Source organism: Drosophila grimshawi, unplaced genomic scaffold, assembly GCF_018153295.1.
Source record: "Drosophila grimshawi isolate 15287-2541.00 unplaced genomic scaffold, ASM1815329v1 contig_311, whole genome shotgun sequence".
NCBI classification, from domain to species: domain Eukaryota; kingdom Metazoa; phylum Arthropoda; class Insecta; order Diptera; family Drosophilidae; genus Drosophila; species Drosophila grimshawi.
In genome coordinates, this window is record NW_025063098.1 from 5,528,399 (window position 1) to 5,544,673 (window position 16,275).

The following is a 16,275-nucleotide window of genomic DNA, read 5'->3' on the forward strand; positions in this document are numbered from 1 at the left end:
TTGAAGACTGATTTAAAAAAATTGGAATTCCCAACACATTGGAATTTCCATCAAAAAGGAATTGCAAAATTTCAAAATTCCCAAACAAAAACAAGATAGGTTTGGAAATTTTAGTGTGACTGAATACTAGAAGCACCTACCACGCAGATAAGATATAAAAGAGTGGATCTGATTTAAGCAAAACGATGTCTCTTTTTCAGCTCGATTCCCGAACTGTTGTGCTTTGAGTGATATTTAGAGACAGGGAGTTTCGTTTTGAAGAGTTCTATTTTGCAAGCTCCGTTTTTTTGTACATATTTCGTAATATAAATTTTAGAAAACATATGCATAATTCACGTGATATCGGTGTCCATAATATACTTGAGATGCATTTTCTCCTTTTCGGTGAGCTGAAAGAAATGCTTGCTCGTATGCTTCACCTCAGTCATATTATGTAAGGGTGGCCATAATGTCGTAATCGCCATGCAGCTAAATTAAATGCAGGAATTATTGCAAAAGCATTTAACACTTATTGCAATTATTTACTGAGCTGAGACTCACCGCACAAAATAGCAGGCATCGGCTGCTGTTCTCTGAAAATCAATATTCTGGTTTATCTCATGCTCGAGCTGTGCCTCGTAAGCCCTTTTCCAGTCCGAATACCGTTTTGCGCATATCATTTCACTTAAATTACGTAAGATTAGTCGAAGCTAATGCTTAACATTTCCATCACTTACTAGGGTATCTTGAATTTTGCGAAGCTGGGCTCCCGACTCTTTATATCGGCGGCATCATTCGGCTTGTACTTGAGTTCAATCACTGGCGTTACTATGAATGTTTCCCGCCGGTAATTGGGTCGGCTGGGTCTCTCGTCACAGCGATTCGTAAATCGATACAGCGAACCACTTCTGTCAGCATTTGGCACTCGAAAGTTTGATTGACGCTGCGATGATCGGCCTTGCCCATCATACAGTTTTGACATCGACTTTACATATGCCGAGCCACGTGTTGGTTTATCGTCGACACCTGTGTCCGTTTCCATTGTGTTATTAAATTGTATTTGTGTTTAGTATATATATATTTATTTTATGTTATTTTTGGGTTTTGCTTTTTGGCTTTCTTGTTGTGTTAGAAAAAACAGAGTGAAGTGTGTACAATACTGAGTGTTACTGTATGGCCTACCCTGCTTACACTTTTTCATTTATACTTGAGATCAGGAATAATCTTAAAACATTTCGTTGGATATATTTCAAGTCTCTAGTCTCGTTGCCCAATAAACAATATACTCTTCTACCTACTTTATCAGAGTATAAACTCTAATCAATGAATACCCATTCGTTTTCTTCTATGTATTTGGTGAGTGCTTTGGGTGCTGTTGAGAAGAGCTATCGCCGCTCTCTAAATTTTATACGAACTCCGACTGTCTTTTGCTCTTGCTCTTGCTCTTGCTCTTGCTCACTGTCCATAGGCTGACCAGTGTGAATCCCACTCTCGCTGCTCACAATCTGGGCTGCTCACTGATAATAGAGCCGGTTTACGCACACGCTCAGAGAACTTCGCTCGCCGTTAACAGAGACGCTTAAACGATAATTTTGCAAGCAGGTAAGCGAGGCTCATACTCTGATTTGTAGTCACTTTATATTTAGATGCGTTGCAGCTGTCACATATATTAGTTCGACTCGATCAGCGCCAGCGTCAAGGTCGAAGAATCGCGTGTGCCCCGCAATCGAAAGTACATTTTTGGCTGGCTTCGAATCGCGTGTGTTGCTGCTGCAATTGTGATATTTCCCAGCATGATATTCGTTTTAAGATCACTGGGATTCCTGCTTTTTTCAGCGCTTCTGTTGCACTGCGCAGTTGACGCACAACAAAGTCAGTAACAAAAAAATAAATAAATAAATAAAAAAAACAATGTCAATTGACGGGTTCTCAGTGAATCATTCCGTGTGAAGTTGATTATACGACTCTGCATCTACTGTGGTTTCCCATTGTCTATAAATATAATAGAGGTTATTCTACTTTCGAGAGCAATGACTAACTAATTGAGTCGACGTTGTGCTTAAAATAATTTATAATTTCATTGAACTGAATTAAATATATGTTCGGTTATCATGATTGGCTTTATGCTTAAACAGCTTGGAGCCCTGCCGCTACTTATGTACAAATTTAAAAAAATAAATATATATTACTGATAACATTCTCAGAATGATAATTGTGTTGTCCATAAAGAACTTTGTTATTTTAACACAGCTCAAAATCATTTGTTGTTGAGTAAATATACCGAACAATTATATGAATTGAATTGTTATCCACCAAATATGAAAATTATAATTTTGAACTTGTTGAACAGCTATTTTACTTAGATCAAGTTAATTGCTGGAATTTACACATATTGTGCATAATTTTCATGTGATACGTTGAATAAACATTTAGCTACAAATGACCTAAGCGATTAGACCCATTAAATGATTGGTAATGAAAAATATTATAATATAATACAATTGATAATATTAGTGAAAACAGACCTTAAATATGCTGAGTAAAAACTCATAATACTTGAAAAAACAATCATAAATGCTGTTCATTTTTATTATTTTTTTTTTCAGTCTGACTAAATTCATAAGGAGCGAAAAGTATATAAAAACAAAACTAATAATGTCCAATCAAATATCATAGTTGAAACAAAAGTAAAAAAAAATATTGATTGCACTGTTTAATAATTTCAGATTGCCGCAATCCCAATCAAAATGTTGGCTACTGCATATCCATCTATGACTGCCCCAGTCTGCTCAGAGTCCTCGAGAAGCCAAACCTCAGCAACGATGAGCGCCGATTTCTGCAGAATTCGCAATGTTTGAATGGATTTGGCCGACAGCCGTATGTTTGCTGTACTCGAGATACAAATTTCGCGGATATGCAGCGCACAACAGCAAATATGCCAGTTGAAGTGACAACAACAACAACAACAACAATTCGGTCAACTGATACGACAACAGCAACAACTACAACAAGCACAACTCAAACCAGTACAAATAATAACGGTAACAACTTGTTGCCTCAGGCACCGGCTTGTGGCCCAAACTCATTTCAGAATCGAATTTACAATGGCAACGACACAGCGCTGGATGACTTTGTATGGATGGCTCTCTTGGAATATAGAAGTCGTAAGCATATGCATGCTCACACATCCCAAAAGTTATTAATACGCTTTATTTATCAGGTGATGGCCAACGCCTTTTGAACTGTGGCGGCAGCTTAATTAATAATCGATATATACTAACCGCTGCCCATTGTGTCACTGGCGAAATTCTGACCGTAGTGGGGCAACTGTAAGTAATTGAAATCTCTTCCATTATGCCATATACTAATTCTATGTTATTAGCATCCAAGTGCGCCTTGGCGAGTACGACATCGGCAGTGACTTGGATTGCGTGAATGACCTCTGTAATCCACCCATTCTCGAGTTTGGTGTCGAAGATGTTATACCACATCCACAATACGATCCAGCTAGTAGGCATAAGCATCATGATATCGCTCTCGTACGCCTTAACGCACCTGTCACTCTCAACGCGTACATTCAACCCGTCTGTCTGCCTCTGGCCAGCGTCCGTTCAGCCATTGACAATATGGAGCAACTCGTTGTCAGTGGCTGGGGACGGACACTACTGAGTAAGTTTATTTGTTGTTACTACCAGCCAATCTATTTCCAATATATTTTTGTATATTTTATTATTGCGAATTTTATTCCGATCACCATTCGTTTCTAGGCAGGGATATACAACCTCCGTTCAAAGTTCAAAAAACAGTTCGCCAAAGAAATAAAATTGTTGAAAGATTATATTGAAAATTATTATGAATTTCGTCATGACTTTTGCCAGCAATTCGAGTCTTAAACTCATTTAAGATAATATTTTATATTTTATACATTTTTGTTCGGATCTTGAAATATGATCATTTTTTTATAAATTTTAATCAAATTGTTTTGTATATATTCTGTTTTACTAGCTGCAGCGAACTCAGTACTTTTTTTTCGCAAATATTATGAAACGCCTTCAATGCATTGCAAACTTGAAAACAATATTAAAATACCCTCTACAAGCTTATAAGCATAGTAAAAGGAATATCTAGAAATATCTAGCTAAGAATATTCAATCATATAGTTTTGTTAGAAAACATGCTATACTTATATTTTGTACCTACATGACTCATATCCTTACTTTTCCCATTTGCAGGACGCCAAAGCAACATTAAGCAGCGTCTTGATGTGCCCGTCTCAGATCCCGATTACTGTGTTAAGAAATTCGCCACGCGGAATATTGATGTGATTCCCTCCCAGTTGTGCGCTGGCGGCGAATTCTCTCAGGATAGCTGTGATGGGGACTCGGGTGGTCCGCTGATGCGTTTCAAAAATGCTTGGTATCTGGAGGGCGTTGTCTCCTTTGGCAATCGTTGCGGACTGGAGGGTTGGCCAGGGGTTTATACCCGTGTTGCAAACTATATGGACTGGATTGAGAACACAATTCGGCCTTAACTGTAGAGGGAATGAAGTTAACGAAGTACACCTTTTGTTAGAATAAGTTCTAATTAAAGAGAGAGGGAGAGAGTGAGAGAGTCGAACTTGACCAAGTCGACGCATTTTAATTAACTTGCATTAAATGCGATTTTATCGGCAACTGCAACGTGGCGTACACGTAATGCGCTTACTGCCGCCATTTGTGGTAATTAAAACGGTGCCTCGAAAAGTTACTTTGCCAAGGCGGCGCCAAGTTTGCCAGCGGCAGCAAGTTCTTCCAAGTCCTCACAGCGATTTTCTACGCAATTTGGCAATGAATTTCTATTATTCGCACTTGGCGAGCATGGAGCCATGGCAGCCATCATCTCGTCCTGCACTGTCCCGATTAAATGGTTTGTTAGCGCAGCGTAATGGATGGGCGTGGCAGCACCAGCAGCCAGGGACACTGGCTCAACAAAATTAGACAATGGATGGACTGAACGAAAAGGTTAATGAGGCCTGTAGGAAATGCAGCCAAATGAGGTAAAAGAAGCTGCAACATTGAGCTCCAACTGGTCGAAAGCGCAGCGAACTGTGTGACCGGTGGAGGAGGCGAAGGCATTGGTTTTCCAGTTAAGCATTGATTTGAGCCGACTACCCTTAAAGTGCACTGCGTTGCAGTTTCAACTGCTACCTGAGTCTAATTTTGCTTTGCGGTTAATTATGAAAGTTAAGCAATTAAGCAAAAAAAATCATTTTGTTGATTGAAAGTTTGATAACTATAACAATTTAACAACCAAGATTTTCAGTTCAGATATATCCGATGTATGTCTGAAATGTTTTATTCTAACTCAGCAATCTAATTAGCATTGAATTCCGTTAAATTAAACAAAAAAAATAGTATTATTAAGTTTTATTTCTATTTCCAAAATTATTTTCATATATATTTTAAAATAATTTAATTACTGAGCGACCACTGCACTTGAATTTAATCCGTGATTATTTATGTTGGCCGCCATCAATTTAAAATATTCAAGTTTTTGCCAATTCCTGAAGCACATTTTCATAAATCTAAAATCAAATATTTTATGTTTCCTAAAAAAGAGAAAAGACAGTAAATTTAGATGAAATACTGCTGTGCTGCAGCGCTTTAATTATCAGTTACCAGCAACTTGGAACAACTGTTGCCAAAAACTCTCGCCTGCATGCTGAAAAGTTTACATTTTCGCCTTCAACCCCGGACGTGTGTGGCCAAAGTGGCAGCAACAACAAAAGAAGGAAGCAAAACAAAAATAAAAAATATATAACAAAAACCAAAAACAAATATATACAAAAATACTTTGCCTAAATGCTTGCAAAAACTTGTAATTCAATTTTGGGCAACTTTAGCCAAATGTAATTAACACACACACAAACTCGCTGTCTCTCTCTCACACACATGCACACTTCACAGACGCACTAATAGACCAAATTGCAGACGGCTAAAATACTTTTACACCTGCGAACCAGCATGACTGCCGTCAATTGGCTCGAAAACGCTTTCAAACTCACACACCCAACCATGTGTAAATTTGTGTGATGGCCTCTAGTGGATTAGGTAGGTACACCTAAGGGGGAAATGGGTGATTCCGCTGTGGAGTGTATAGTGTGGGGTGCCGAGTCCAATGTAGCGTAATTGAGTTGTGTTTGCAACATTTAAAATAGCCATCGGCTTTAACGAGCCTGACTCCTATAATACACATGGCTTACAGTGGAGTATTGGCCAAGCAACGTTTGGTAAATAAGTTCAAATAAGTGGCTTCTGTAGGGAATACACATTAGATATAAATACAAAGATATATAAAGATGTATATCTATGTTGCTATGGTGCAAATGCACTGTGAGTACTTTTTGATGGTTATTATAAAACCGAAGGTAAAACTGATTCTTGCATTATTGGCTGTGGATACATAAAGAAATTTAATTGACATAAATAGGCTCTTCTGAAAAAGCAGTGTATATACAACAACTTAAAGCTTACTAATTCAGCCGGGAGCTAATTCCAGCTCAAATAGCCTCAGCTTCCATTTCCATAAGCTATTCAACATTTTAGGCTTAGGCTAAGACTTTAAAATTTATCTGCCCGTTTCTATTGTCAAACATTTACATTTTACTTTACACTCTTGTAAAAAAAATGAATAACATACCTGACCTACATAAATGTATTAAAGTGTTGAAGTTTAAATGCTTGCCACAAAGTGAAAATAAATTTTAGAATGGTTCAGCAAGTTGTTGCCTTCAAACGTTGCAGCCCACAGTGTCAACTAGCACACACTCCCAAATAAAGACAGGCAGACTCGTAAATCTAAGTCAATTTGTTTTGTTGTGCTGTCCAGAAAAAGAATATATCACAACAAAAAATGAGCCTCTGACTTGGGCTCTTCGCGCTGATTGATGGATTGAGCAAACGATACGCATACGCCATATGCTTTAGAAGAAATAACAGCAAAAAAAAACCGGAAATAATTTCATTTAACATGCATAGCCAAACAGTGGCAATGCATCTATCCCCAAAAACGCCGCCCACACTAAAAACCAAATCCCGATTTCTGTTCAATTTATGACTTTGGCCCGAATAAACTCGTCACTTGGCCCGCTTTTCAGATTCCAATGGCCGTCAAATGCCAAAATGGATTTTGGCAGCCATTTTCGTTTTTACACTGCCAAAGTGTGGACCAGTTTCCACATAACGATTTTCATTCGAATTAAACAAAATTTCAAACGTCAAGTTTAGCCACAAAATGGTTTTTATTTAATATTTCTTATCCGAATTTTTTGAACATTTTGTAATTGTTATTGAATGTGTAAGGCTACAAACCGATGTGGATAACTTATTTAAATACAAAAATTGAGTATAGACTGCAAGTAAATTTGTTTTTACTTTTAACACGTAGAATCAGTTATAGTAACAATAAAATGAAAAATTGTCATATAAACATAAATAATAAAATATGAATGAATAAACTATAATATGTGTAAATTAACAAATTGATAAGCCAATTGCCGTTTAGTGAAGGCAGCCAGTCTTTCTCGAAGAATTTAAAGTAAAATCAAGTTGAATTAATTAAGCTGAAGTGAAATAAAATTTAATAACTGAGCAAGTCTTTCTAAAACTAGTTTCTTAATTACATAAATTTGCCTAATGCAAAATAAAATTGAGTCTAAAACAAATAACTTGCAGATGATATTAGTATTCTTGTTTGTGAATCAAAACCTGGGAGCACAGTGGGGCAGGCATTGAATGTGTGTGCCTGCGATTTACTTGTGTGTACTTATGGGGGCATGCTGCACATTTGATTACCACTTCGTGGCACTTGCATGGCCTTTAACGCAGTTTCGCCTCGACCCCGTTTATCAATGGCATTTGCTGATTGTGGCCGTTGATGCAAACGGAGGCCACATCATTTGCCGGCTCCAATTACACAGTGCAATTCAATTTTATTATTTACTCTTCATTTGCATTTTGCAATTGCCTATGCGTGTATCAAGTCGATATTCTAATCGATTTTTATTGCAGCTGATTGTGTGCTGCATTTGTGTTTGCAATTTGAATTTCAGGCCTAATTGAATTAAATATTCGTAATAGCGAGATCACTGCATTAAGCCAAGAGAAACAACATTTGATACTTTCATTATGATTATACCCTTAAAACATATGTTAAATCTAGACAATGAGTTGTAGTTTGATTTGATTTCATTGTCTCCATCAAATAAAAGTTACCCCAATTGCAAATTTATATCAAATTGAGCGTTATGAATGCCAGTCAACTTTATTTTCATGAAATACTATACAAGGCATAAAAGTATACTACAAAAAAATTAGTTAACTTAGTTTTATTAGTTTTCTGTGGACCTATTTAAAAAACATATCAAAGTTAACGCTAATTAAATTTAAAAATAATGCAGGGCATTAAATTATCAAAATCGTTAAATACTACAGACGCGAAATATTAAATATTGCGTGAATATGAGAATTAAACAGACTTAAAGATTTTAATCAGAAATTTTTGCCGGCTTTCATGGCCTTTGATCAACTTAAACTGGAAAGATGCTAGTTACATTTTTGAAAGCGGTGAACTCTTAAAGTGCTATCAATTACCATAACTCTCAAAATTCAAAAGCTCAAATAAAATGTCGACTCATCAGTCATTGAAAAAATCGGAGGTAAATATTCTCTTGATGTGAAGCAGAAATCTGCGGCAGATATATTTTCCATTTTTAAAATACATAATAAATGAATAAATAATATTTTGCACTCAACGCAATAAAATGAACGAACGCTACTGAAATGATTAAGTATTTGTTGGCAGCTTTAATAAATTGGCGGCATGATAGCCACAGGCAACCATGAATTGCACTTTTTTGTTTGGCCGACAAAGTAGCAACATCATAATGACCCGGGCGGAGTTTCCCTAAAGGGAACAAGGGAAATGTAATTTAAATTTATTTAACAACCAACTTGTTAAAATCGTAAACACACAAAAAATGAACTGCAGCAGCAGGGAGCAGGGAGCAGGGAGCTCAGAACAACAACATTAAGTAACTCATTAAATTTCCTTAAAGAAAGAAACGCCCATGGCAGATAGCATTGCATATAGCAAACCCACTGCGTTCTGCTTTTATTTTATAAGTAGAAAATATTATAGCAGCAAACCGACTCTAAAAGAAGCGACTGGCAAACGAAACGAGCGAGCTGTAAAACCGACCGGCAAGTGTATTTTTATTGCGTATAAAATGCATTTTGCAATGCCACAAAACTCAAGTGTTGTGCGCCCCGGGCGAAAGTTACGACCAAAGGACCACGACGCAAGCCCACAAATACACACAAACAACCAAAAGAGTTGTAGAGGCGAATACTGAGCAGAAAAATAGAAGGAGAATGTTATGGAACAACAGAGAACTGGCAGACTGACTAAATGATATGCTGTAACTACAAAGCGCATTAGACATCTGTGTAAATATTTTGAGAGTAATTTATTTAAATTCATTAGTGGGAGAAAAGGGTTCGGTTTCTTAATTGTCTACAATTCTATTTGCATGAGGTGTATATCAAACTATTTTCTTATCCTTGTGTGTATGTATGTAATGGGAGAGACGGGATCAATATCTTAAAGTTATTTAATTTGATCTATCTTTGTTTGACTTATCTTTGTTTGATATAATCAAATAATTCGCATATATTTAAATAACACTTCCGTCTGCTCGATATTGTTTTATAAGTCAAGTCAAATACATATATTTGTTGAATAGAGTGTTATCCTATTACATAGTGTTATTGTTACAGGGCATAATAAATTCTGATGATAAGAATTATACCATAAAAATAAAAAAGAAAACTCACAACACTGGCTGGCAATGATTGCACAGGAAAACTGTTTGTTAAATATGTAACGCATACTTACTTACCAGCCGCATTCATTTCATCTGTGAAGTGCGCAATGGGGCTGCTCGATAGGAAATTGACTTTCAATCTGCTGGACAGTTAAATGGAGAATTTAACTTAAAAAAAATATAAAAAAAATATGAAGGACTTTTGAAGTTAATTTGTTGACTATGAAGATTTAAGATTACAAATATCAATGTATTATTAAAATGGGTTCAAGTAGTTTAAATTCGATTTAATATTTAAATATCATTAATATTGAAATATTGTAGAAAATCTGCAAATTATTTGAAAAACAAATTACTTGCAGCTGTACACTCTAAAAGCAGAAGACGCACGAATTGGCTAATGGTTAGACGACTGCTGTTCATGGAAAATACCACTTAAGTAATTGGGTTGAATGAATGTTAAAGAGCCGCAGTGCGTTTTTCAAGCGCAATTAATAACAATTTAGCCGCTGGCAACATCTGGTTTATGTATGTTGCACACAATTCGAGCACAGGCACACAAAAAGCCTCACTAGGCAAACATTTTAAATATATTTTAAAAGTAGCCCCAAAATTCATACACGTCCACTCACGCCGGAAATTGGCGCACACCTTGCAGCCATGCAGCAGACAACAACAACAAAGATTTTTTCTATTTGGCTTTTTCCATAAGCATCATAAAAACCGGAAATGACCAGGCAGGCATTGCCCAGCGGCTGGATCTCTGGCCATCTAGGTGTATGACACAAGAGCCAAGAGCAGGAAAAAAAAAACACAGCTCAGCATGCGGAAATTATAATTTATTGCACAAAGTTGCGGATGCCGGCCGCGGCCACTGTGACTCCTCCATTCTCTTCCTTTTCCCAGCGCTCACCCTTTAGCAGCCCTTAAAATTTAGGTATACTTAGTATTAAGCTTTAATAAAAAAGTGCTTGCGTTTTAAGCGCGTGAAAACCGCAAGTGTTTTGCTTTCCATATTCCCAGTGTTTCACCTGCCTAGGGAAGCGTATTATTCGACTCAAATATTCATGACCTGATGTGCAAATGAGTTCGAGCCTGGCAACTGTTTTCAATATTTTTCGTTCATCTGTTTTTCTGCTGCCCAGAGGATATAATAATTAAGCACAAAATGTGTTGAGTATGTATATATAACCTAACATAAATGTATGTATTGCATAATGAACTCTTGTTTCTGAAATTAGCTATTTCCAACTGATTTTTATTTTAATAAAAATCTTAATCAGTTAATGGCTATAAAGAAAACTTTGGTGCTTAATTTTGAAAATAACTGTAGATGCAAGGGTAGAATTCTGTACATTATTAATTTATTTATTTATTTTAGGCAAGACGAAAATAGCTTTTTTATATTATATCGGTTTCACTGCTTTTTCATATTAACTCTGCGTTAAATCAATTACTTTTAAAAATATTTAAAATAAATGTGCTCAATAACACTAAACTTGAACCATAAAATATTTACCATTCGATTAAACTCAATTTAATTTTCATGTATATCTGAAATAGTCAAAATAATGGCAACATTGTGGAAATCAGTCGACATATGCAAACACAATTTCCTTTCATATTTTTGCTGATTTATTGATAAATATTGTTTGTTTTATTTGGGAAATTGTATTGTTATGCCATTCATTTTAAACAAATAATAATTGTCAAGACCATGAACAAGGTAATCAAATACAATTCCGACCAGAAGATATATTTATGGGCAGGTAAATTACATCAATTCAGTACATACAAAAAACCAACTACATTTTTTCATGAGCGGCAGCACAATAACAAATATATTATTGAATTTAAATATATATGTATATTTGTATAATTTTGTATATCTAACAAGGTCGCTTGAAAGGGTTTGCCAAAACATAAAATCCAGTTGAAAATTTTATTTGACAGATGGCATACTTCCTGTTAACAGACACTTACACACGTATACAATAACGACACTTTTGGCCATCTGATTCATGTGCCCAAAAAAAAGAAAGTAAACTAAAAAAAAAACGCAAACAAAAAGGTTGAATAAACATTTTCACACTGCCAAAACCCAATTTTTGTAATGCATTACTTGGATTTATTTATGATTTACTAAATAAATGAAAGCTATTGAAAACTAATATTGAAGAAGAAAACAATTAATATATTCACAATTATTAATGATGCCTGGTCTATATTAGCGATTGATCGAAAGAATTTAATATGGCTTTAACTGTGATCCAAGTCTTCGTTTGTCATCGAATTCAAGTAGGCTTCTTCTTATAAATCTCTCTTGCTTTTCCAACATTAGTGAATTATTGGCAACATCATTTTATTATTATTATTTTTCATTTATATTATGTCTCTTTAATTTTCTCTTCCTAGTACACCTACTATTAACTTTGCGCCCTTAAATAGACAAATAAATTATCAGCTACTAAAAAGGCTCCGAATTACTATATAAAGCTCAGTTCTGTGTTCATTAGATAATTTAAACGTTTCTTTTGAGGCGACGTCAGTTGAAAAAACTTTTTTATAAAGATATCCAGCTCGGGTTTTGTATGCAAGGGTGGCCAAAACGTTGTGTACGATAAGACTCTGTCGAAATGATATTATAATTGAAAAGAGAAAAGTAATTATCTTGAGACAAACCTTCTTGTAAAGTACTGATCGTATATCATTTGTTTTGAGGATATTATGAATTCCATTTCCCGATTAAGTTGTGCATTATATTTCTCCCGATTCTCCGCATAGCGCATTTCGCACTCCAGCTGACTATCATAGTAAATGTTGTATAAATGTAGATAATATTTTGCACACTTACTAATCGATTTTCTTCATAGAGAAGCTGGGATGTCTGCTCCAATCGACCTGATCTCTAAAAACTCTCATTGGCACCACCCCACAATCCGGGTCGGACTTGATGCTTTCAATGTATTTGGGATTTTTTGTGCCCTGAGTGAAAGAATTCAAACTGTGTTGATGAATTTTGGTCGTTAAGAAACACTTTTCCACATTCGTTTTGAAGTAAATTGCGTAATTGCGTGAAGTTGGAAACTCAGAAGCGTTACTTACACTTAAAATAGTATTTTTATATTGCGGTACTCTGGTTTCTGCATCGGAACTTTTAACATTTGTCATGATTCTTGTGGCAATCGTTATTAGAATAGTCAGTGATTGAGAATTTTGCTTCAAAATGTAAAAAGCTCATTTATTGATTAATCTTTTCTTTTAGACTTAAATTTCATATCAAGTTTAATATGATCAGAATAAAACATCAAGTGAGGAACTTTTTAACATTTTATAGTGCCTTTCACATAGAATTTGCTGTAAATAAACATTAATCGCTACAGAAAAAAATTAAACATAATTTATGTAATTTCCTTGTGATTCAATTAAAAATGATTGAAATTATTTTTGAATGCGTTTTGATTGCAGATTGACAGGTTTATCGACAATTCTCATTCGTAAATAATCCTCCTGAAAATATCTCACACAAGCTTACTTACATATACATGTTTAAAGGAAAAGAAATAAATGAATTTAAAAAAAAAATGCTTCAATTAATGCGAATCATGTGATTGCAATAAATGAGAAAATGGAATAAAAATTATCGCACTCACATCATGAATTATATATGTGGGTAATCCATATTATACAGTTGTGCGTATTTCTTTTCATTTGATTTTCGTGGAAGCACAAGGCAAAAAGCAACCCACGCAAGATGTAACACAATTATGAGCCATCATCAAGCTGTGCACACATACGTATACGTAGCTACATATATACGAAGCTGACTCAATGGACTCGGACAGGACTGGAGGCAACAGTGTGTGCTGCAAAAACATTGCCACAAATGCTGTGCCTATTAAGGACGCATTTAACAACGCCAACGTAGCACGTGAGCCGTGAAAACAAACGACCCCATTATTATTATAATTTTGCTATAAGGGGCCAGTGGAGGATGCGATGTGCTTTGCGAAGCACAGATGCCACTCCCTATTAATGAAGTGCTACATGTCTGTTCGATGGCAATGGCAACATTTGCTGTGCCGCCAAAGCAGACCTTGAACCATGTCCGGCACTTGAATTGAACTCTAATTGCAGCTAATGAATTACACGCATTAGGTCAATGAGCCTGCCAAGTAGAAGGTATAATTAGGTGTGAGTGTGTGTAAGTGCCAGCCAGGCTAATGGCAACGCAATGAACTATTCATGAACTCAGCATTGCAAATCCATTTATATAGGCAAATCCAAGTGGGTGTTATATAACACCTGACTAGGTGCAGGGGTAAAGTTTACGATTAAGAACACTTGAGAATATGCAAGTGCTTCTAATTACAAGTCATTTGGTAACTACCATAAAAACTTTGAAATTGTTTACGATTTTATTACTGGCTTACTGTGAATGGTTAACTCTCAATAACAAATACAAATGCAGATAACTAAGAAAAATAAAAATTAACTACAGTAAGTCTTATATATCTTTAAGTGGTTTTAAATTTTGATATTAAATTCACTTTAAACTTTCTTTAAGAAATACGTAATGAATATAGGCTAAGAAGTGATTAAATTATTTGCCTCTTTATTAATTTAAAATCAAATAGCTACTGTACATTTTTAAACATTGTAAACTAGATATTTGTGGCCAAAAAGATTTAGCTTAACCGCAGTTAACAATGACAAAGCCTAGGTGCCAATTATTGTGATGAAACAACGACATTATCTCCATATTCATTCAATTATACAAGTTCGTCGAACATAAATTATAGATTCCGGCATGTAGCAAGTATTAAGTGCAGTCAAACAACCCCCTTAAGCCTAAATGCGCATACCGTCAAAACCACTAAATGTGGCTAATTTGTGGAGCCAAGCAATTATGTTTGGGCATTAATTTTGTTGCTGATTGGTAGCAGTTTTAGAGAGCAACTCCCTGATTACAGCTGACAACAAATTTGGTGACAGAAAAATCGATATTTATACACATATATAGATTTAATTTAAGCACTTTAACACTGATCAGTATGCATAACATATATTTTTTGCTGTCTTTAATAATTATTATGTAAATGTATGCGACGATTATAAATGTATTGCAGAAGGCATTAATATTTAAAAATTCCATTGGTATTCAATGCATAACAATAGCAATAAAAATCTTTGCCACACTTTCAAATGTAATACAATTCATATTACCAATTCAATACCAAGCATAAAAAAACCTTTTAGGCTTAACATTTAAATTGTCAGCACTAAGGGAAATTAACAATATGCTGAGGATTATGATTATGTAGAGTTTGCGTATATAAATATATATAAAAAATATTAATAGCAGTAATAAAGTATTTTTTATATTTTTTTATGTTAAGTGCTTTGAGTTAATTCAATGAAATTAAATTAAACTGTTTTTGAAGCCGTAAGATTCTTTTCGACTCTTTTCATCTTTTGATATGTATTTTGAATGTGAATTCCCAGCTTCTTAATTACTTCAAGTACATTAGACAATTTACTGTAGCAAATAATAAATATATCATTTTGCGTGTGCGACAGACACAAATAGCAGTATATACAAAATCTAGGACATACGAAGAGATATTATCTCACCAATCTACACAACTTGGCCGGAAACTTAACGGATTCTGTGACAGCTTTTTGTCATGGTCAACATTTAATTTATTTGATAACTACCGTTCACCTTTGAAGGCATGAGAAATGCTGAAGGCGCTTGCAGGATGGATCAAGGGGCAGACATGGCAAGGACTTTGTAGTCCTAAAAGTCTTACAAGCAATTAATTTTAACTATTGCAGCCATTACTCAAGCCCGAACTGACATATTTTAATAAAATGAAGTCCTGCAATCATTTCAAGCATATGTGAGTGCAAACTGCTCTGCAAACTTTTGCATAGACATAACTTGACATGCAAATAATGAAAGTTACTGCAAATCAAAACTTGAGAAACAACCGTTAGCTAGATTGTCAATTGCTTGTGTGTTTTGAAAACACATTTCTACACGATATCAAAAATTGTGTTAGACATCTCGAAACGATTCGAAACGAAGTAAGAATTCGGAGTATTTGGAAGTCCAACTTTCATCGAGGTAACGCCAGTAGGATCGATGTTTAGATAGAAAAGTTTTTACTAGGTTTTCTAAAATGTAATTATAAATTTAATAATATCAATTACAATTTATAAGCCATATGCCGCCAATCGAATTTAAATCGATGGCGTAAGTGGGAACTTATTTCAGATATCAAAGTTTTCGTCAGGTTAATTAAATTTTGAGTCATAAGCAAATTTTGCACAAATTAAATGCGTAAAGTTTTCCCATTGCCGCAGTCGTAACAATAAATTCTCACAAATGTCTTTGTGTAAGCGACTTTGATTGTCATTGTAATGTTTAT

At 35.1% G+C, this 16,275-nt stretch overlaps 3 protein-coding genes across 3 annotated transcripts; 1 reads left to right on the forward strand and 2 right to left on the reverse strand.

Moving 5' to 3' along the window:
• Window positions 1-248: 248 nt before the first annotated feature.
• LOC6564316 lies at window positions 249-1,118 on the reverse strand. The gene is made up of 3 exons (XM_001990256.3): window positions 717-1,118; window positions 541-663; window positions 249-468 (listed from the first exon to the last, which is right to left on the reverse strand). Exons 1-3 carry the CDS (start codon window positions 1,019-1,021, stop codon window positions 333-335), a joined length of 564 nt encoding a protein of 187 aa, XP_001990292.1. The 5' UTR covers window positions 1,022-1,118; the 3' UTR covers window positions 249-332.
• A 505-nt stretch (window positions 1,119-1,623) lies between these two features.
• Window positions 1,624-4,605, forward strand: LOC6564315 (serine protease 7). Its single transcript, XM_032737415.2, has 5 exons — window positions 1,624-1,851; window positions 2,706-3,143; window positions 3,200-3,308; window positions 3,362-3,648; window positions 4,212-4,605. Exons 1-5 carry the CDS (start codon window positions 1,773-1,775, stop codon window positions 4,508-4,510), a joined length of 1,212 nt encoding a protein of 403 aa, XP_032593306.1. The 5' UTR covers window positions 1,624-1,772; the 3' UTR covers window positions 4,511-4,605.
• Window positions 4,606-12,012: 7,407 nt separating this feature from the next.
• LOC6564445 lies at window positions 12,013-13,061 on the reverse strand. Its single transcript, XM_032737448.2, has 4 exons — window positions 12,947-13,061; window positions 12,696-12,826; window positions 12,524-12,646; window positions 12,013-12,469 (listed from the first exon to the last, which is right to left on the reverse strand). Exons 1-4 carry the CDS (start codon window positions 13,010-13,012, stop codon window positions 12,328-12,330), a joined length of 462 nt encoding a protein of 153 aa, XP_032593339.1. The 5' UTR covers window positions 13,013-13,061; the 3' UTR covers window positions 12,013-12,327.
• Window positions 13,062-16,275: the final 3,214 nt, after the last annotated feature.